At 57.3% G+C, this 20,857-nt stretch overlaps 1 protein-coding gene across 1 annotated transcript; it reads right to left on the bottom strand.

Moving 5' to 3' along the window:
- Positions 1-1,203: 1,203 nt before the first annotated feature.
- On the bottom strand, positions 1,204-17,065 carry MMP28 (matrix metallopeptidase 28). Its single transcript, XM_057415489.1, has 8 exons — positions 16,937-17,065; positions 8,815-8,894; positions 8,065-8,228; positions 4,603-4,824; positions 3,806-4,051; positions 3,263-3,412; positions 2,595-2,762; positions 1,204-1,686 (listed from the first exon to the last, which is right to left on the bottom strand). The coding sequence occupies exons 1-8, from the start codon at positions 17,036-17,038 to the stop codon at positions 1,292-1,294; spliced, it is 1,527 nt and encodes a 508-aa protein (XP_057271472.1). The 5' UTR covers positions 17,039-17,065; the 3' UTR covers positions 1,204-1,291.
- Positions 17,066-20,857: the final 3,792 nt, after the last annotated feature.

The raw sequence follows: 20,857 nt of genomic DNA, 5'->3' as shown, positions 1-20,857 counted from the left end.
CCTGCCTTCCCTGTGGGAAGGTCCAGGGTGGGAGAGGGCAAGCAGAGGATGCTGGCACTGGGAGGGGATGCTGACATGGCCCCCGAGCTCAGCACCCCAGCACAGCACCATAACACAGCCAAAGCAGGGCACCCAGTGCTGGGACTGAGTCCTGGGCGAGCCATCAGTGAACCGTCAGCCCAGCACGGTGAAAATCCCTAAATCCCTCGAATCAAAGCACATCATGAAGCTCAGCACCTGCTCAGCACCAATGATCGGCGACACTGAATTCAAGCCCTGGGGACCTGACACTCCCCCACCAGAGAGAGTCATCTCCTATGGGAGACAATGGCCCTTTGCAGACGGGACCGGTGACTCAGTGCGCAGGAGCCAGCAGCGTTTCCAGGTGGAGAACCTGCTTTGGGAAAGGAATGAGGACTGGTGCAGCCGAGCTGTCCTCGCAAGCGTGCACGGACACGTCCGTCTGTCCTCCTCCGCCAGTGCTGTGCCAGTTATTCACATCCAACTGTGGCGCGGGACTCAAAGGCAGGTTGATCCTGTCTGCTGCAGATGGAGGACACTTTGCACACAAGAAAAGCTGCCAGCTCAGCACAGCCCTTATTAGCCACCTGAGAACCCACCCATCATAAAGCCTGGCTGCAGTGCTCCTGCTGCCTGCGAGTGCCATAGTCAGCAGCTCAGCCCTCCCTTCCTCATAGAGGCTCTTACACCAAAACCCTCTTCACCCCCGAAACCCCGCAGTGTTCGTGTCTGCAGCTGGGATGTGAACCCAGCACGGCACCGCAGGGCTCATCCTCCATCCTGGGATGAAGGAATGGAGGAGGCAGGAGCAGGGGTCTGTGCACACAACACGGCAAAGCTCAACACGGACCCGGGGTTTTTATCCCATTCTCTCTTTTCTCTTTGGTTGTAACCAGGAAACATTCTCGAGGCTCTTATTTAACCCCCCCCAAAGCCCAAGGTGAGCAATGGCAAAGCACTTCTTTGCCTGGCCATGGCTAAAGGATCAACAGCCCCCAGTCCCAGTGTGGAAGACACATGCACAACGATCCCCTGACCATTCACGGGAAGGAGCACTGCAGTCTCATGGCTTATACCCTTGCTTTGCAGTCTTAACATTGTCTCTCCAAGCCTCCAGCCTCTGTCCGTGGCGGAGCCGCTGGGGCTGACGGCTCCATCCCCACTGCATCACGCACGGCTCCAGCCACCCTGCTGGTCCCCTCCAAACCGCTCCCATTCAGTCACACCAAGAGGGCTGCAGGCAGGGGCTCAGAGCCCTGTTTTGTCCAGCTCAGAAGAGGTCCTGCCCACCGCCGGCATCCCAGCAGCCCATCCAGGGCAGCTCTGCCGCCCATTTGCCGCTGGCCACCACTTGCAGCTTCCCCGGGTGGAAGCGCCAGTACCGCTCATCCCTGAAGAAGTAGACGGAGCCGTCGCGGTGGGTGAGGGCACCCGCGGTGCCCGAGGGCAGCCCCTGCCAGTCCCGCAGGCTGCGAGGGTAATAGGGCTCCGGGGCGAGGGGTTCCTCGCCCAGCACGAAGTACTTGGGTCCCTTGAAGAGCACCATGCGCCGGAGCTGCTGGAAGTGCAGCGCCGTGTCCGGGTGCCGCGGGAGCCCGCGGGCGCTGCACTTCAGAGGGAAACCTGCATCCAAGCTGGAGCCCGCGTAGCGCCAGCATCTCCCTCCTAGGGAGAGATGGGGAGAGGTTAGGGTCCATCCCGGGGCGGTCCTGCCATGGGGCCTTGCGACATCCACCCTGCTGGTGATCCAAGCAGCACCCATGGAGCGGGATGTGGGGCAACTGAGGCACGGTGGCTTGGAGGCATCAAAAGGGACCCCGGGGACAGAGCAAAGCCCCCGTGCTGCCTGCTAGCCCATGCTGCTGCCTTGCAAGCCTCCCCCTTGTTCCCCAGTGTGTGGGGCACAGATCCAGAGCAGTGCTGCCGCAGCAGGAACTGCAGCCGGGGCTGAGCGCTCAGCTCTCCCCACAGAGCCTTATCCCCACAAAGCAGGCAGACAAAAGCCTCTTTCTGCTCACAAGCCGCAGCCTGATCCAGCCATAGGGAGGGAGGGAGCAGCCGAGGGCTGTGGAGGCAGAGGGGCTTTTGGCTCTCACCCAGCCGCAGCAACAAAGCCCCCTTTCTGACCAGCCAGCTCCGGGTTTCCATTCAAAGCTGTGGCTGACCCTGCAGTGGGGCTGCCTGCTTTGACCTCCCTCTACCCAGCCAGCCTGTGGATGGCATTTGAGCTCCCCACAGCAGCTCAGCCCCTAGCGTGGCGCAGGGAACCATGAAAACACCGCTCTCAGCTCCCCTCTGCCCATGTGTTACAGGGGACATGTTCTCCCTGAGACCCCAAAGGGTTTGATGCATCTGGTTTTGTTGTTAAACACCAGTGAGCGCTGCTCTACTGTATGGGGAAACTGAGGCTGCGGGGGTGACACCGCCAAGGCCACGCACAGGGCTCCTGTGGGGTTCAGCACACCGGGCACGCAGCGATGCTCCCTCCCTGTACCGTGGGCATCACGGGCAGGAGTAGGTGCTGTGGACACCAGGCAGCCAGGGCAGAGGCAGGAGCAATCCTGCTCACCTACCTTTGAAGAAGTAGAACTTATTGCTGCTCTGGGACCAGGCAGCGGCATCGATGCCAGCAGGGAGGCCAGGCCAGCGGTTCTGCAGCGGCTGTGGGTCACTGGCGTTGCCGTGCACCGGCACCATCCAGTAGTGGTTGCCCTTGAAGATGTAGATGTTGTGATCCCCATCTGCAGAGAAGAGGGAGGAGTGAGGATGTCCCGGGTGAGAAACCCCAACCCAGCTCCCATGCGCCGGTTCCCCTCTCCTCCCCATGCAGTGCTTTGAGGACACTCAGGTTTTGGATGCTCCATTCTGCCTTTCCAGCTACACCTCCCTGCTTTCATCGTTCATTGTCTCCAGCCTGGAGAGGATAAAAGCTGAGCACAGCTCCTGCTCAAGGCTTGTCTTTCACACTTGAGTTCCTGCAGCGAATAAGCCTTTGCCATGGCCAAGTGCTAGGATGTTTTCCCTGCTCCTAACACACTGAGCCATTGCTGCATCCTCACGATGGACTTTGTGGCAGCGATGTGCACCAGTGATGCCATCAGCCCCAGGAGCAGGTACCGGGTCAGCCAAACCCACCTTTCCCACCACTGTAGCTCAACAGGGCAAGGGGCAAGCTGGGGCAAGCTGGAGCAAAGGGTAGGGGTGCATGTTCTGGGAGAGGTTTGCACCATCCAGCACTCACCAGAAGTTATGGCATCGAAGAAGGAGTGGCAGTAATAGGCACTGGGGCTCCTCTGCTGCCGATCCCCACCGTAAGGATCTGTGCTCCAGTCCTGGAAGTGAGTGAAGACCTTCCCCGGGAGCTGGATGGCCAAGCCCTTGGATGGCTTCCCTGGGATGGAGCAAGGGGTGTGAGCTGCAGAGAAGGGGCATGGAACTGGCTTTCCCCAAAGCGCTATGTGACCACAAAGCTGGGCTCCAAACACTCCTTTATCCCACTCTCTGGTACCTGTCCCCCTCTATATAGCAGTAGAAAAGACCCCTTATTACCCCCAAAGCATATGCACCGTCCTTTCCCTGGTTGCAAACAAGCACCTAGCAAGCCCAGCCTTCCCTGCCCCGGAGGGCCTGGTACCCATTCCACATGCCCTACCGCATCTTCCTCCCCAGCTGCAAAGGGACGAGGCCCATCCCCACCATGCCCTTTCCACGTAGCCCCCTCCCCTTGTTCCCATCCCTGCTCCTCGCTCTCCACCGCAGGGATGCTCGGAGAAGCCGTGCTCACCGTACAGGCTCTGCACGGCCAAGACATCATCCCAGCTCAGCACAAAATCCTTGCCGAGCTTCTTGTAGTAGGGAGACATCAGAGCGCTCTTGACTGGGGAGTGCTCCAGTCCCAGCGTGTGCCCGACCTCGTGGGCCACCACGATGAAGAGGTTGCGCCCTTTGCCGCTGTGCAGGGACCAGCGCTCGGCGCTGTCGAAGTGGGCTTCACCACGCCGGGGGAAGAAGGCGTGAGCCAGGGCACCTCCTGGGGACACAAGAGCCATCAGGGACCATGGGGCAGGAGAGGGCCTCAGCCACAAACAGGGGCAGTGGGGCACATGCAGCCCCCGAGCTTAAATGTGCATCAGTTTTAGGCCTTTGGGAGCGCAGCGGCTTCCCATGGCTGTTCCCATCCAACCCAAACCAGCTGCATGCTCTGTGGTTCATGCGTTTGGTTTCTTGCTGGGCTCGGGCCAGGGATTGAAGCCACCACAATGACCCATGTTGGGAAAGGCTCAGGAAGAGAGAAGCCCTGGGCTTGTCTGATGGTGGGTAAGCAGAAAGGCTCAGCTGGACGGAATGAGCTCAGGTCTGCGGGATGCTGTCAGGGCGGGGAGGACGTGATCCTATAATGAGCATCTCAGCTGCCTCGCTGGCAAGCTTCGGTTGCAGAGCTGGGAGTGAAGACCCCAAATCAGAAAGCAAACTGGGTTCTGGGCAGAGCCTTGCCTCCATCCCCCCCCCTCAGCCCTCCTCCCTGCCGGGGAAGAGCCCACGTGGTGAAAGAGAAGCTTACGCGGGGTAAGCGACCAGCACCTGGCCCGTCGAAGGCATTGTTGAGCCCGTCGTTGTGGTCCCCATGGAAGAAGGTGAGGCGGATGTCGGCGGGGCCGTCGCGCACCTCCCAGAACACCAGCGAGGACACGTTGCTCCAGAGCTCGAAGGCGGCTCTGACGGCGAGGCGCACCTCGTGCTGCGGCAGGTACGGGGGCCGGTTCACCACCCGGTACGTCAGGTGCCGCTTGTACCACCTCCCGCCTGCAAGAGGGACAAGCTCAGCACAAGGATGGGGACCTGGGCTTGTTCTTCCGTCCTGGCTGGAGGAAAGCATCCCGGTGCTGGGAAGAGCCATGGCTTTTCCAAGCTGAAAGTGAAAGTCAATCCAGGAGTCCCACCACCAGCATCAGCATCCTGCACCAGGATCTAACCCGTTAAACCCATCTGAAGGTGTCTCCACCGGATCCTACCCACATTCCCATGGATGGAGATGCAACCGAACCCTAAGAGAGGGGCCGAAACCTGTTTGAGGAGAGGGGAAGCTGGGGCACCCACTTTGAACCCCTCCTGCCTCATCATGGGCCAATCCAACATGGGTTCCTGACCTGCAGCTCTCTGATGCCAGCTTTATGCCCAGAAGATGCAGCCCAAGGACTGGATTCCAGGGAGAGAAAACAAAGCCACCTCTGCTATAAAGCAGATGCTGATCTCCATCACCCACCCAGGGACCCCAGTCCATCATTCAGCCTGCAGCAAACACATACCTGTGTGTGTAATGCGCACACAGCAGACAGTGAGCCAGGAGAAGCAGGCAGGTCCCCAGGCTAGGGCTGTCTTTTCATTGCTTCTAAGGGCATCCTGACCAGTTCTACCTACAGAAGCCATTGCCTGGAAGCCCAGCCGGGGGTAACCCAGCAGGAGCAAACCACTGCTCAGCATTCATTTTAAAAGCATCGATTTACTAGCAGCGCAGATCTTACTGCCCTATGTAGCTCCCTTATAAACCCTTTCAGGGCAGACAGAGCTTGGATGCCACCAGGGCAGATGGTGACAATGAAGGGGATGAGCCTGTGAGACCCCTCTAAGCTGCCAGTCCCCCTCCCACCACACAGGGGTGCAAAGATGCGTGCTCATTCCCTGAGCATCACAGCTCCCTCCTCCTCCTCGGCAGCTCTGGGGACCCCGGGGCCTCATGATTACATGCATCCAGGGCTGTCCAGGAGTGGGAAAGATGCCATGGGGCCGCGCTGGGGAGATGCGGGTGCCAGCACCTGTGCTGAGGCATGGGAGCAGGGACAGATCTCCAGTGCCTGCTCCAGCTGTGCGGGGAACAGTGGGAATGGAGCCTGCAGCACACCGGGAATCACTGCTGAGGGTCTGAGCTATGCAAACCTGGTGGTCATCGCATCCTCTCCCATCCCATCCCATCCCAAACCATCCCACCCCATCCTATCCCATCCCAAACCATCCCACCCAATCCCATCCCACCCCTCTGTTTCCTTCTCCCCCATTTCTGAGCAGTGGCCCTGGGCCAGCTGGTTGCAATCCTTGGGGCAGAATCAATTCTTCCTGCTCATCATTGCAGCAACAGCCTCCAAGTCTAAAGGCACACAGCTCTGCTTTCCAGCCAGGACAATTCCCTGCATGGCAAAGGCTCAATACCTGCCTAGATGGCTGCAGTCTAAGATAAAGCCCTGGCATCCCATCCTTCCCTCCACAGGAGCAGAGCATCTACTGCTGGAGAAGGATGGATGGCACCAGCTGGCAGGGGATAGGAGGCTCCAGCCACAGCATCTCCCTTGTAAGAGCACCAGCAGGCCAGGCTGGGTGAGGTAAATGGGGCCAGCTCTCAGCAAGAGGAAGGCTGGGCAACACACACAGCCACTAAGCCCAGGATAATGACGGCAGGGATCTCCCCAAGGGGAAATCCAGGATGCTGGCTGCACGACATGCATCTGGCCACGGTCCTGCTGGTCAGCAGAGCTCCCGCCCAGCTCCAGTGCCTATAAAGCCCAGCAAGGCAGCTGGAAGCAAGTGACCGCTTCCCAGTGCCCTGCACTGCAGACCCCAATTTCCTGCTGGGAGATGGGTGGGTAACGAAGCACTTTGCTGGCTCAGCTGCATTGGCTTCCTGTTCCAAGCGGATAAACAGCCAGCTTAGCACAAAGCCTCCGGCCTTCCTGGACGGGGCCACCAGCCATGTGGGCACCATCCCTCCTTGTTGCCTGAGGGCACTGCCATGGCATCACTCCCATTCTACTGCCTGCAGGCACTGCCATGGCATCGCTCCCATTCTACTGCCTGCAGGCACTGCCATGGCATCGCTCCCATTCTACTGCCTGCAGGCACTGCCATGGCATCGCTCCCATTCTACTGCCTGCAGGCACTGCCATGGCATCACTCCCATCCCTCTGCCTGCAGGCACTGCCATGGCATCGCTCCCATCCCTCTGCCTGCAGGCACTGCCATGGCATCGCTCCCATCCCTCTGCCTGCAGGCACTGCCATGGCATCACTCCCATCCCTCTGCCTGCAGACACTGCTCTAGCATCACTCCCATCCCGCTGCCTGTGGGCACTGCCATGGCATCGCTCCCATCCTGCTGCCTGCAGGCACTACCATGGCATCACTCCCATCCCGCTGCCTGTGGGCACTGCCATGGCATCGCTCCCATCCTGCTGCCTGCAGGCACTACCATGGCATCACTCCCATCCCTCTGCCTGCAGGCACTGCTCTAGCATCACTCCCATCCCGCTGCCTGCAGGCACTGCCATGGCATTGCTCCCACCCCTCTGCCTGCAGGCACTGCCATGGCATTGCTCCCACCCCTCTGCCTGCAGGCACTGCCATGGCATCGCTCCCATCCTGCTGCCTGCAGGCACTGCCATGGCATTGCTCCCACCCCTCTGCCTGCAGGCACTGCCACCTGCAGTGCCACTGCACCCCAGCTTGCTGGCACAGATCTGCCACCACCAGACCACCGGAGCTTTTAAAGCCCTTCCTTCTCTGCCTCATCACCATGCCCTGGGCACAGCATCCCCTCTGCCTGCAGGATGGAGCCTGCAAGGAGTGGTGCTGTGTATCAGGGGTTTGTAAGGAAAGCCAGAGGCAGGAGGAGGATGATGGGGATGTCTCCTGGGGCCGTCCATCGCCAGCCCTGCCAGATGCAGAGACAGCCTGACAAGGCACAGAGCCCTTTCTTAATCTCGCCTTCATTTTTCCCATGTCTTAAGCGCAGCTGGCCCCAGCCCTCTTGCTCTCTAGGAATCCACTTACTCACCCACAAGCCTGGGAGGCAGGCTTTGGGAGACAAGAGGCCAAATCCTGGACACTCAGCAGCAAGAGAAGTTGCTCGGAGCAGAGTTAAACCCCTTAATGTGGCTGGAACACCTCCCTTCGGCCAGGCAGCACCAGCACCAACGGGTTTTGTGGTTACTGCTGGATAACCAACACACATTCAGAGTGCCAAAGCTCATCAGAGAACCCCACAGCCAGCGCTCACCGTGCTGCACAGTGCGCCTGTGGCGCCGGGTGCTGGGTGCCCGTTGTGTCCCTGTAGTGCGGCTCTCCCCATCACCGGTGCCACACCGCGGCAGAGCCATCTGATGGAGCGTGGGGGCATCCAGGACCCCGCTGAGCGGGAGGTGGGTCACCCGCTGGAAATCCCTGGGAAAGGAAGGGAGACGTCAGCACACACATCCGAAATCCCGCAGCTGGGTTGGGTGCGCTCGTGTTTGACCTGATGAGCTTCATGCCCCTCCAACAGGAACGCATCCAGGTGATAAAACCAGAAGGGTTTTGCTCTGCAACCACATCTGACCAGTGGGCCGCCTCCTAGCAGGGCAAAAGTGGACAGAAGAGCCTGAAAAATGCCTTTTCCAGCTTGTAGCCCCAGTTGTTTGACTTTGCACCTGACTTCGAGCAGGGTCAGGCCAGGGATGCTCCCAGTGTCAGTGTGTTCCCATTAGCAGAAGCCCGAGCAGGGGCTGTCAGCTCACCCCTGACATCTCCCAGCCATCCCCAACCTTGGCCTCGCTGCATGGGGAGCTGTATGGGGAGCAGCAGGCCATAAAAGGGAAATAAAGCAGCACAGCGAGGCACGGGGCTGCCAGCAGCCAGCATCCAGCTGGGCACGGACCAGCTCCTCCAGAAGGGGCCGGTTGTGCTTTACCATCAGAGCGTGTGAGATGCCGGCAGCATCCGTGCAGCCGGAGCTGCTGCGTTAGTGCTTGGGTGAAACAAAGGCTTGTACCTCAGTGCATCCGTGAACTCATCAGGGCTGTGTGTGCCGGGAGCCTGCTTCCCAAAGTAGCCGTATTTCTCCAGGAATAGCTGGAAGAAGAGACATGGGAGAGGCACAGCTCAGAGCAGAGGCAGGCATTAGCTTAGGAATAAGGGAAAACTGGAGATGGGGTGGGAAACAGTGCTGCAAAGATGGGACTGGGCAGAAAAGCTTGGGTTTATTCCTGGCACCTCAGCACCCCAAACCTGCGCTCACACAGGGTTATGTGTGTCTCCCCCCCAGTGTTTTTGGTTCTCTTGGTGTTTGGCCATGGTGAGATGGAGGCGGAGGAGGAAACATCGCTACCAACAGATCAGAAAGCCCTGCTGCCGTGTCACCCGCGGGCAGAGCCACCAACCCCACAGCTTGAATCACCTCAGCTCAGCGCAATGACTACGTTAAAGGCTCGAGCGCTGTGGGCACGAAGAGTGGGGTGAGACGGGGTCAGGCTGCAGCCTCCCCCCATCCCCATGCAGGATGTGCTGCTGCAAAGCGGAGACGCTCTGGGGGCAATCTGCTCTGCCAAACCATTCTTCTTCTTATCAGCCCTTGACATGGACGGAGATGGTTGCTCTGAACTGGCTCCAGCACCGAAATTGCATGTTAAGGAAAATAAACAGCTTCCCTCTGCTCAGCCCGTGCCCCAGCTCCCGGAGAAGTGAATATTCCTGGTCACAGGAATGCTCCACACCCGCCGGGGCCGTCTGCAGGGGTCAAACAAGCTGCTCAGCATCCTGTGAGGGCAGAACTGGAGCTCTAGTAATGAGCAATAGAAAGGGAAAGTGGCTGCTTCATTTCCCGCATCCCAGAGGAGATGTGGGCTGAGCACCAGGAATGCCACGGGCTGCCCCGGGACAGAACTGCAGAAACTCGGGCTTCTAAAGCCTCTTCCCATCCTGCTTGTCTCAGGACAGGGGAAAGCAGGGGGAGAGTGTTAACCTGCACAAGATGCTGCTCCTGACCGTCTAATTCCAGAGGGTGACTCAATCCCACTGCACCCCCCATCCCTTCCTGGGCACATCCCTTTGCCTGGCAGGGATTGGGAACGGTTGCTGGATATGGCAGCCCTGGGGTGCGCCAGAGCATGTCTCTCTCCTCCTCCTCCTCCTGCCCAAGCCCTTTGCTTGCTGTTAACAGTCATCATCACGTCATCCCCACACACTCATCCCCTGTGCCCGCCAGCTCCCTGCAGGCAGGGCAGGCACCTTCCATGTGCTCCTGCACCCGCTGAGTCTGATCTCCTCCTTTACACCCCTTCTACCTGGAGCATCCCGTTCCATTAGCAAGGACCAGCACATCCTCCTGCCGGGACACGCTCTTCACCAAAGCCCCAGCCTAAAAACCTGGTTGTGCTTCCCACCAAAAGCATTCTCCAACTCGGCTGGAGGTACCAGCATCTTGGAGCAGCATCAGGCTGCAGCAGTGAAAGCATCAGTGTCACCCAGACACTGCGCACCCCGTCCCACTGAGGTTAAATCGGGCATGAGCTTGTTTGCTGAGTGAAGCTACACCACCTCTGCATGAGGATGGACCATAGAGCCTGGACATGGCACCTCCACAGCCACAGGGGGATAAATCCCCCCTTTACATGGGTACCAGCAGCAACACAGGATGCGCACACAGTGGAGGATACGGGGATGGAGGAGCCTCACAGGGATGCATGGCAGGGAGGTTTGAAGAGTAGTCTGGGGAGGAGGAGGAGGGATCTGGCCTCTTTCTCTGCAGTTGTGTTTTCACAATGTTCTCCTCCAGTTAGAAAAGCACCAGCTACATATATGGATGTGGGGTGATAATCCCAGCACTTACATCACCGCAGATAAATGCGATCTCCAAAGCACCCAGACAGAGCCCCAGTCTGTAAACCTTTCCTACCACAGTTTTGCTTCCACCCATCATCTAAAACATAACAATTTGAAGCTATTTCCTCCCCTGTAACCTAACACAAGCCCATTCTTCATGCATGAAAACGGGGTTTTCCCCACCATGATCTCATGAAGGCTTGAAACCCCATCTGGACCATCAGCATACATGGCAAACAGCAACGGCTGTCGCAGCAGCTGCTCCTGAGCAGCACCACGATGTACACAGGCCACTGGTTTTATTATATCTGTCCACGTCTCCCTGAGCTTTGCAAGTCCAACCAAAGCAGCAGTTTTCCTTGTAGCTTCTGGCCCCTGGGGACCAGAGGCTTTGCAGGGCTACAGGGGAACCCAAGAGCCCCATAGCACAGTGTCCTGTGCCCAAACTAGTGCTCAAGACCCCCTCCAGCACTGCCCATGCCCTGCACTTCCCCCTGGGACCAGCCAGGCTTTGTTAAGGCTGTGTGGAAGCTGGCACATCCCATTAAACCTCTCCAGAGGCTGCAATGCAAAGCCTGGCCATGCTGGGAAAACCGCCTCCCGGCTGCCCCAGACAGGGAAATGCTCTTTTCCATACAATGGGGAAAGAAAAACAGCAGGAAACCAAGGGCTGAACATTAACACGAAATATGCCCAGCTCCCGCTATGCACCGGGGAGGGAAAAGAGGAAAGATCCAGCTGCCCAGGAGCCAGTGATAGGGTGGAAAAGCCTTTGGAGCGGCAGCAGGGAGAGCAGGAGGAGAGTTTGGGACTGACAAGAGGGACACTTCCCACCACAGAGCTCTGATGTGGAGCTGGACACAGCCCTGGAAATCATCTCTGCGGAGAGCTAAAGCCAAGGAAACACCTTGCCCTTGACCACAGGCATCCCAGTGGAGCACAGCCAGCAGTAAATACAATCAGACCTCCCTCCCTGGAAACCGGGATAACAACAGCGCAGAGCAGCAGGCTCTGGTCCTGCATGCCCCCACTCCACACACTCAGCTTCTGGCACCTTTCCACCACTTAAGTGATGGAGAAGCCTCACGTTGGGCTCTCGCTGACTGTGGTCCCCTGTGCTCCGCATGGATACAGCCCCATCCCTCCCCTCCATCCCTCAGCAGCAGAGGGAAGCGACCGCATCCTGCCGCGGGGTGGGCTGGAATTCCAAGCCATGGTTACAGTAGCTGATGACCTGGGGTTGAATCATGAGACAGCAGCAGCCCAAGGGGATCTCCTCAGCCCTGGGGCCCATCAGCCCCAGGCTGCATCCCACAGCACCACCAAGACAGGCACAGGGGAAGCTGCAGCTCCTGCTTTGCTGCCTCAGGTTCCCTCAAGCACAGACACAAGCAGAGCTGACCCCAGCATCTCCTCCTGCCCATTGGGTTGCTACCTGCCTGCGGGCTGCCTTTAAACACACTCATTTGTCTCTTCTCTCCCAAGCCACATTCCTGCCTGCGCTTGCAAACCCTTTGGCAGAGCCCTCGGGTCTTTTGTTTAAGTGTGTGTGTAAGTATCTGTATAAATATTGTATACAGAGACACACAAGAAGGGAGATTAGCAAGCACTTGGGCATCCTCCTGCTGCAAAGACAGCGGAACCTCGGCTAATTCTGCATGTTAATGACAGAGGGTGATTAAACCCTGATCCCCATCCGGCTGCTCCCCTCCTGTGCCAAATCCGGTCCTGAAGGAATCTCCTCTCCCAACTGCCCCTCCTGAAATGCTGCTCCAGCAGCAGTTTACCTCCTTACCACTGAAGATGAGGAGCTGGGAGAATCTGCACCCAGGTTCTGTTAAGCTCCTTTTGTTTCCACACTTCTGGAGCTGAGAAGCAGGACTAAAACCCCTCCTGGTTTCAGTAACCTGCATCTTCAGGTTGCTGAGCTCTCTGCTCTCAACCCTCTGCCTGGACAGGAGGGATGCTTCGGGACAAGAGCAACAAACATCACTCGAAAGGAAAGAAACACCATGAGATACACCAGGGTTGGTGTTCTCTGCTTCTGGGGCTGCAAATCACTGCTTGTGTGCGTGTTAAATAGAGGGATATCTCACCGGCAATCACTACAATTCACTCCTGCATTGGAAACGAGCTCCAGAGCCATGCGAATGCGACCCAAAGCACTTGGGGAGAGCAGGGATAGAACAGGGCTTGGCCAAACCTTCCCCTGCGAATACCAGAGCAGCAGACAAACCAGTCTGGTCACGCAGCCTGGTTCTGCTTTCATGTCAGAGGAGAGAAAGGAAGCCAGACGCTCCATCCTCGCCCTCCACCGGGATGGGAACCCCCTGCCTGGAGGGCGTTATTCCCTGTAACAGGCAGGGATTGTCTGGGAACGGAGCTGGGAAGAAAGGGGGGCTGTTCACACTGTGTGACTCAGGGGCTGCTCGGCACACGGGTGCCTTGGAACCACTTCCCACATCCACACTGTCTCAAAAGCCTTGGGTTTTACATCCTCTCACAGGGGCGATGGCACCCGAGTATTTCCTCCTCTCCTCCACTCCTTCCATTGCTGTGCAGAGGCTGAACAGCAAGGAATTCCTCCCAGGGAGAAGGATTTCTTCCTCTTTATGTCAATGTGGGGGTTCCCTGGAGCACACGGGGGTCCCAGCTGACCCCAAGGCCCACAGGGTACCAGAGACCCTCGCACCAGCCAGGCAGCGCTCAACATCCAGCATCCCGACTGGAAGTCTGCTCCATAAAGGAGCTCATCCGGACACTGGAGCGTTTCTAAGCACAGCTATGGCTCAGAGCCCAGGCTAAATGTGAGCCTTTGGGTTGCAAAGTCAGAGGTCAAGTGCAGGGGGAAGAGGGACAGGATAGGGAAAAGTAAGAGAGGGAGAAGGAGGATAGGAAAAGAAGATACCAAAGAAGATACCAATAGAAAATAAGCCAGAATGAGAGTGGATCTGTCCCTCAGTCTCGCTCCCCATTCCCATTCCCATTCCCAGCTTTTCTCAGATTTCTACCCAACTTTGATTCCCATCACATCAGACCTGTAGCTTCTCACACAAGGGGCTCTATGGTCCTTTGCCCCTGGCCCCACCAGCGCTCTGCCTTGCTCTTCACTCCCAAACCGGGATGAGCTCTCTTGTGCCTTGTATTCCACACCATTCCCCTGGGATCGGGGAGACTCGGGCATTACCACACCCCCCAAACTGCCATCCCGAGCACAACCCAGGTCTGCCAAGCTACGTGCTCCAGCCCTTCTCCTGCCTGGAGCCTGCAGATAACGACAGGATTTAGCACACAAATGGTTCAAATTGGATTTCCTAACTTCTTTTTTGTCTCTTGGAGCGGCAATCGACACAAAGGCGCTGAAAAGCAGGGCAGGAGCCAGGAAAACAACACCGCTGGGTGCTTTATCCCACTTTTACAGCCCATTGCTGCAAACTTCACCTGGTTTAAAAGCAATAAGAATAAAGCCTTAGAAGCAAAGCCTGGCAGTGGTCTGAAAGCCGCAAGTCACGGGAGCTATTGGATGCTACAGGAGACATTCAGCTCCCTCTTTAAAAGCAGCATTATCTGCTCACTTCATTTAGACAAGCTTTGTTAGCCCAGGTTCTCTGTGTTTCCACTGTGTACGTGGTCCCTGGCCAGCACAGCACATCTCACCGGGGAAACTGAGGCAGGGAGATAGGAAGACATCGGCGAGGAACCCAAAGGCAGCTCTTGCCCCCAACGAGCTGCTTTTAGAGTGAAACTGAAGTGAATTCTGAGCACTGAGAACTTCGCAAGTTTGTTTTTCTCCAGGGCACACTGGGAGGAGCACATGGATAAATCCCCTCTTCAGAACAGCGTCTCCCAGAGAAGCCTGCACATTAAAACAACCCTTCAAGCATTTATTGCATGTGAAACCCCAGTTAATGCACTAGGATTTGCTGGGGTTTCGGATCAAGCATCTGGGCAAACGTGCACTGGATTGGTGCCTAAACAAGAGAAAATCCCCAACACAACCTTTGTTCACCAGCCAAACCTCACACCTCGTCCTCCCAAACCAAACAGGAACGGATGGGGCATGGAGGGACAATGATAGGGGGACAAAAAGAGGAAATCCAAACAGAGGCGATGGGACAGCCCTGGGGAGAGGCAGAGGAGGGGAAAGCCTGGTTTTTGTCCCTTGGGATTTGCCTGGAGATGGGAAGTTTGTGGCACACGGGGCTCAATGTGTGGTTGTGCCTGTGCGGGATACACATAACAGGCACTCACAGCACGCGTGGATGAACAAACGTCAGGCCCTCGTGGGCATGCACCTATGGTGTTAATGTACCTCAGGGATATGTCCATGCCTATGGCACAGCACACACCTATGGCACTTGTACTCCTATGGCATGAGTACACCTGGGGCTTGCACACACCTATGGCATGGGCACACCCAGGGTATGGGCACCCCTATGACATGCACACACCTATGGCACTTGCGTGCCTATGGCATGGGCACACCTATGACATGCACATGCCTATGACATTTATACACCCTTGGAACACACACACCAGTAGCATGGGCATACTTGGGGCCGGCACATGCCTATGGTATGCACACACCCGTGACACATACACACCTGTCACATAGGCACATCTATGGCACACACACACCCCTATAGCACAGGTTCACACATCCCTACAGCAAGGGTTCACACATCCCTATAGCAAGGGTTCACACACCCCTAGAGCAAGGGTTCACACACCCCTACAGCAAGGGTTCACACACCCCTAGAGCAAGGGTTCACACACCCCTACAGCAAGGGTTCACACACCCCTAGAGCAAGGGTTCACACACCCCTATAGCAAAGGTTCACACACACTTATAGCACAGGTTTACACATACCTATAGTACAGGTTCATATCTATAGCACAGGCTTATGCACAACTATAGCACGGGTTCACACACCCCTATAGCACAGACACACCAGGGCTCACACACATATAGCATGGGCACACACACACCTATAACACAGGCACATCAGGGCTCACACACCCCTATAGCACAGGTTCATGCACCCCAGTAGCATAGGCACACTGGGGCTCACACACACCTATAGCATGGGCACAGCGGGGTTCCCACACATACATAGCATGGGCACACATACACCTATAGCACAAGCACACCGGGGCATGCATACATATATAGCATGGGCTCACACACCCCTATAGCACGGGCACACCGGGGCTCACACACCCCTATAGCACGGGCACAGCGGGGCTCACACACATCTATAGCACGGGCACACCGGGGCTCACACACATCTATAGCACGGGCACACCGGGGCTCACACACATCTATAGCACGGGCACACCGGGGCTCACACACATCTATAGCACGGGCACACCGGGGCTCACACACCCCTATAGCACGAGCACACCGGGGCTCACACACATCTATAGCATGAGCACACCGGGGCTCACACACCCCTATAGCACGGGCACACCGGGGCTCACACACCCCTATAGCACGGGCACACCGGGGCTCACACACCCCTATAGCACGGGCACACCGGGGCTCACACACATCTATAGCACGGGCACACCGGGGCTCACACACCCCTATAGCACGAGCACACCGGGGCTCACACACATCTATAGCATGAGCACACCGGGGCTCACACACCCCTATAGCACGGGCACACCGGGGCTCACACACCCCTATAGCACGGGCACACCGGGGCTCACACACCCCTATAGCACGGGCACACCGGGGCTCACACACATCTATAGCACGGGCACACCGGGGCTCACACACCCCTATAGCACGGGCACACCGGGGCTCACACACCACTATAGCACGGGCACACCGGGGCTCACACACCCCTATAGCACGGGCACACCGGGGCTCACACACATCTATAGCACGGGCACACCGGGGCTCACACACCCCTATAGCACGGGCACACCGGGGCTCACACACATCTATAGCACGGGCACACCGGGGCTCACACACCCCTATAGCACGGGCACACCGGGGCTCACACACATCTATAGCACGGGCACACCGGGGCTCACACACATCTATAGCACGGGCACACCGGGGCTCACACACCCCTATAGCACGGGCACACCGGGGCTCACACACCCCTATAGCACGGGCACACCGGGGCTCACACACCCCTATAGCACGGGCACACCGGGGCTCACACACCCCTATAGCACGGTCTCACACGACGCCCTGGCTCAGGACATCGCGACGCCGGTGCCGGCCCCCCCGCTCCCTCCGGCCCGTTCCCCGGTCCCCCGCACCCCGGTGCCGCTCCTACCTCCGCGTCCCGCCGCTGCCGAGCTGCCGGCCCGGGCTGCGCTGCCGCCAGCAGCCCCAGCGCCAGCGTTGCCCGCAGCGCCCCGGCCGCCCGCGGCCCCATGCCCGCTCCGCTCCGCTCCCACCGGCCCCACTCGCCTCTCCCCGCCCGGCCCCGGGGGGCGGCCCCCTCCCGGCCCGGCCCCGGCCGAGGGCTGGGCTCCGCCGCTCGCTCCCGCAGCCCCGGCACCGCCCGCCCTCGGCCCGGACTCGCCTCGCGTCCCCCTGCACACAGCGAGGTTAGGAGGGGTGGGAGGGAGCTGAGCCCGTCCTGCACCCACCCGGCTCCAGCAGCACCCGGGCTGGGTCCTCGTCCGTCTCCCCTGTGCAGCATCTCTGCTCTGCGCTCGGGCATCACCAGCTCACCCCAGCCGTGGGTGGCAGAGCTGGGCACGCAAGTGGCCACGCCAGGAGGCATCCCATGGCATGGGCTGTTGGTCCAGGCTGCACGGGGAGCAGAGCATGGGCAGGTTTGGGTGCTGGGACAAACCCCCCACCACGGCAGCAAGGCTTGGGCTTGAACATGGGGAGCAGAGGAGGAGAAAGCAAGTCCAGCATTTCCTAAACCTGCGTTCATCTGTGGTCCAGACCCTGGGGATGCAGAGCAGCACAGGGCTCAGATGCAAGGCATCCTGCTCCAACAGCGCTAGCCACGAGCACAGCAGGCTGGACAAAGCCCGCATTAGAGCAGTGCCATTACGGCAGCGGGCCTTGGGTAGTGAGGGGCTTGTTGTCACTGCAGGCAATACAGTGCACCAGCATCAGCTCTGTGACCTGCACACAGTTCATGATCTTGCGGCTCCCAGTGACAAGTGAACAGCTCTGTTTACTCCCCGCAGTGTTTTGTTTGACTGTTGTGCTTTAGTTTGATTGAAGCAAAAGGATGTTTTGGTTCTGCTTCAGTTCGGGGTGGGGGGGAAAATAGGATGTGATTTATATCTGCTTCTGTTTCCATGCCAGCTTCAACCACACACCTATTCTACAGCTAGCAGGCCTCTTCCTCTTCTTTTTAACCATGCCAAAAGCTGAAGTTCCAGGAGCATCTGCTGAGTGCAGCTTGAAGAGGTCCGCAGGGATCCTGTAACACATTGCCTTCAGCTGCACAGGGATTAGCATGTCGGGAAGGAGGCGGGATTCAGAGGAGGGAGAAAGAGATCTGCATAACACGGCAAAATAAGTCAGTTGCTGGGGTATGATTGGGGGAATAAACAGATGGGAGAAATGAGGAATGTTGGGGATGATCGATGGGATGCTGGCAGAGGACAGAGGGAGGCTGGCACGGGTGAGGGCAGGACGGGGCTGCTCCTAGCCCAGGTCAGCCCCATGCTTCCCTTCAAAACAAGAGCAGCTCTGTCTGCAAACGCATCCGTGTTTGGTTCGTATCTAGGAAGCGACTGATCCATCTGCTCTTCCACTTAAGAACATGGATGATGAGAAAGTGACGGGCTCGGCTCCAGGAGGAGCAGGAAACTCCCTCCTCTGCTCATTGTAATGCAGGGAAGCTTCTGGGAGGGCACCTGCAGCCCCTGGAGCAGCCAGCTTTCCGACCTGGCATTTCCCAGGGCCGCTGCTGTGGTCCTGAGGGGATTCAGCATTCAGATGGAGAAGAATCCAGCCCAGCCTTGGAGATGCCGAATCACAGCTCTGCACAGGCTGCTGGCTCGGAGGATAAAGCTGTTTACCCAGGTGCTGTAATCAGAGCAGTATCAGGAACAGAGAAGCTGCCTTGTGGGAAGGTGAACACATTTCCAGCTCCTTCAGCATTAGGTTAAAGCTCTAACGTGGAGCAGAAGAAAGAGAATCCTCGTAACCTGTACCCTAAAACTGAAACGGAAGAAGTGAAACCTGTAGCGAAGAGCTGATGAAGCTTTACTAACCAATAGTGGAAGAGGATGATAAACAGAGCCATACAAGCCCTGGCTGCCTGAGCATCCCTGATTCCTCAGGTTTCCAGACAAAATCCCATCTCCCTCAGATCCACACAGGTCTCACTGCAGGCAGGTAGCTTAATTTCTAAACCCTTTCCTAAGATGCCTTCACAGCTTGAATTTGGAGGTGCAGAGGGTTCCTGATCCAATACCAGCAGTGTATTCACCTGAGAACATCAGGGAGGACGTGCTGCTGCTCCCACAGGCACCGGTCTGGAGCAAGGGAGCCTTGTCAGTCCATATGGGTGCGGGGCAGAGCAGTGAGGCACCACGGAGTGAATCACTGCCTGCTTCCGACCGAGGTGAGCTCCGAGAGCAGCCCATAAACACACATTATGAAACAGCACTCCAGTGACGTGATGCTTCTTGGAACGGCTCTGACTGTTTACCACAACTGATAAAGCAAATAGCAACACCATCACTCCTCCGTGCCAGCGTCTACCCGGGACGGATGCAACACGCAAGAGCTGCCAGGTAAAAGCCTTGAGTGCTTTGCGCTCCGAGCACGTTCAAGTTGTTCTGTTCCATCCACTCGAGACACAGCCCCTGTACAACAGCCATTCTTCACGTGTTTGCTGCTCAACACGGGTTGCAGCAGCCGGGAGCTGTAGGATGGCCCCAGGGCAGCACCAGATGTACTCACCCCGCTGCTGGAAGCTCTGCAGCTACATCAGTGTCAATGAGATGAGCAGCTGTGGCCTCCCCTGCCTGCTGTGCTCACCAACCCTCGCCTGCAAGGGTCCGCTCTTCAAAGGCACAAGCAGCTTGTGCTCCCCTGGCTTCAGCCATCACAAGGGTCAAGCCTTTCTTGTTTTGATGGGTACATCCATCATGGTGAGCTCTCACGAGTCGAAGGACGTGATGCATTCAGTGAGCCCACCCAGGCCAGGGTCCTGTCTTACACAGAGCCAGGAGCAGATGCTCGTCAGAAAGGTGTTTAGGAAAGAAGGAAATGCAAAAGCTGTAGATGCTTCCCTTGGCTTTCCCTTTCCTGCGCAGGGATCCTGGGAAGTCTGGAGAGGCTGCAGCCAGCCAACAGGTCCTGCTGCAAGCACACCAGTGTGAGTCGTACTGCAGGGGCTGGAGCAGTTTAAGCCTCACTGGTTATTAGCTCAGAGGACAGCTAAACCCATGCATCCCTCTCTCCAGGAGCAGGGTGTAACCTAAGCGACACGAGAAGTGGGTTTTTAAGCCCTTTTGCAACGTTGGGTGCATCCTGGCAGCTGTATTTTATTACAACAGCATTAACACCACCATCTACTGGGGACAAGGTCACACGAGCTCTTTGTTAGCCTGGAAATGGGAATTACAACTTCCATCTTAGGCAAAGCAGCACAGGCAGAATCCTGGCCTCAAAACCCCCAAGAGCCGAGCTCTTGGCTTCAGTCACTGCTTCCATATCTCTTCTAGGACTGTGGTATTTGAGCAACTTAAGTTGCATTACTTCTAAGGGTGAGGTGGGTTTGGCTGCATAGATCCAGCATGGAAACTATTTGGCCGTCTCTTAAATTGTTTAGCGATAATAGTTGCATTTCATGTCCGCAGGGATCACATGCCTCTCCCACACTGGCACCCCTCCGTTTCTCCATAAAGCTGTTGTTGAGCTTGGCAAGTGCGGGATGTGTTTTATAAATAAACCACCAGCATCCCATACAGGACTGATTCCCAAACCTAAACCCTCATAAACCCTTATAAAGCGAGTTGGGGGATAGATCAGGAGAAATGAAGGAAGCAGAGCAAAGCTGTTCCCATCTCAGACATCCCAAACTGCCCCTTCTACTGGGATAGCCGCTCCTGGTTTTCCACCAACACGTCGACATCCTTCCCTCTCCTTAGTCTGTAGGTTTGCATGATGAAATCCTACTAAGCTCTCACATAGGACCGCTTCTGGTACCTTTAAACCCCAAGCCTTCTCGTGGAGATCGCTGGCCATTAGTAAAGCACTTTGTTTGCAC

The sequence above is a fragment of the Pezoporus wallicus genome, unplaced genomic scaffold (assembly GCF_028554395.1).
Source record: "Pezoporus wallicus isolate ANWC-B61680 ecotype Strahan unplaced genomic scaffold, APGP_CSIRO_Pwel_v1 contig_7856, whole genome shotgun sequence".
NCBI classification, from domain to species: domain Eukaryota; kingdom Metazoa; phylum Chordata; class Aves; order Psittaciformes; family Psittacidae; genus Pezoporus; species Pezoporus wallicus.
This window is presented reverse-complemented; position numbering and strand designations above follow the sequence as displayed.

Excerpts from the sequence above, each read along its gene's own strand:
- MMP28 (XM_057415489.1), bottom strand. The coding sequence starts at position 17,038 with ATGGGGCCGCGGGCGGCCGGGGCGCTGCGGGCAACGCTGGCGCTGGGG. Across the intron at positions 4,825-8,064 it reads CAGGCGCACTGTGCAGCACG|GCGGGAGGTGGTACAAGCGG; the intron begins GTGAGCGCTGGC and ends TCCCTCTTGCAG. Across the intron at positions 4,052-4,602 it reads CAATGCCTTCGACGGGCCAG|GAGGTGCCCTGGCTCACGCC; the intron begins GTGCTGGTCGCT and ends TTGTGTCCCCAG.